Source organism: Solanum stenotomum, chromosome 4 (assembly GCF_019186545.1).
Source record: "Solanum stenotomum isolate F172 chromosome 4, ASM1918654v1, whole genome shotgun sequence".
NCBI lineage: Eukaryota > Viridiplantae > Streptophyta > Magnoliopsida > Solanales > Solanaceae > Solanum > Solanum stenotomum.
In genome coordinates, this window is record NC_064285.1 from 59,851,791 (window position 1) to 59,853,099 (window position 1,309).

Below are 1,309 nucleotides of genomic sequence, written 5' to 3' on the forward strand. Positions count from 1 at the left end.
TTACAACTTATTAAATTGTTGCTCAAGTTGTTTTATCGACACTACATGGACATCAACTTTTTGATCGATTCCAGACAAGTCATTCCGCTTCTCTTTCACATTCTCACCAGTCGTATCAAACCTCTTCATCATCCTCTGCATCATATCCTCAATCCGTGACATACTACCCCCATCTTTTCTATTGCCAGATTCCCGATTTGCAGGTGGAACATAAGGCCCAACTCTCTCATTTCTGTTGCCATAGTTATTCTGGTTGTAGTTCTTGTCGCGATTGTAGTTCCCATCCCGGACATAGTTACCCTCTCGATTGTAGTTATCATAGTTACAACCTTGGTTTCCTTGACCTTGGTGCCAATTATCCGAGTTGGAACCTTGGGCATTGGCTCGGAAACCCCCCGTCTGATCATTCACCAAATAAGTATCCTCTCCATAGTAGCATTCCTCAATTGGTGGTGGTGGAGTTCTAATTAGGTAATTAACCGCATTCACCTTCTCTACACCTCCACTCACATTCTTCAATACCAACCCAAGTTTTGTCCTTATCTGAGCCATCTCCTCACGAATGGCATCACTAGATTGCTCTAGTGCAGCTTGAACAACAAATGTGTTTTTTCCAGTATTAGCTTTTCTAGTGCTCCATGTCTTATTATTCCGGGAGATCTTCTCTAATTTCTCAGCGATTTCCTCAAAAGTGCACTCACTATAGGATCCTCTAGCGATAGTATCTAGCACAGCCTTACCATTGTCATCTTGCCCTCTGTAGAAATACTCCTTCAATGACTCGTCATCTATGCGGTGATTCGAAACAATTCTGATGAATGCAGTGAATCTATCCCAAGAATTGCTCACAGACTCTCCAGGTAGTGCGACGAAATTATTCAACTTGTCATTTTGGTTAAGTTTCTTAAACTTTGGGAAGTACTTTGCCATGAATACTCGATGCAATTGGTCCCATGTATGGATTGAATCATATAGAAGCTCAGTAAACCACATCGCAGCATCACCGATCAATGATAGAGGGAAGACTCTCAACCCTCTGACATCCATATTCAACTTTGGTCACCTCACACAACTCTTACAGACACTTCTCAATTTAGCCATGTGACAATGCAGATCTTCCGAAGCTTGCCCAGAAAATAACCCTCTCGCTGTAAGCATTTGCATAAGACTGCTGGTCACCACAAATGTATGCCCTGGAGGTAGAGGAGGAAGAACAATGGGCCCTTCTAATTCAACTCTATTGAAGTCAACCAAGTAGTTATCACACAACCTTGGCTCTGGCGGATTCTGCACCCTCAATGCATCTCCG

At 42.8% G+C, this 1,309-nt stretch overlaps 1 protein-coding gene across 1 annotated transcript; it reads right to left on the reverse strand.

Moving 5' to 3' along the window:
- Positions 1-1,047, reverse strand: LOC125861610 (uncharacterized). The gene is made up of 2 exons (XM_049541468.1): positions 412-1,047; positions 1-300 (listed from the first exon to the last, which is right to left on the reverse strand). The coding sequence occupies exons 1-2, from the start codon at positions 1,045-1,047 to the stop codon at positions 1-3; spliced, it is 936 nt and encodes a 311-aa protein (XP_049397425.1).
- Between the last annotated feature and the right edge of the window lie 262 nt (positions 1,048-1,309).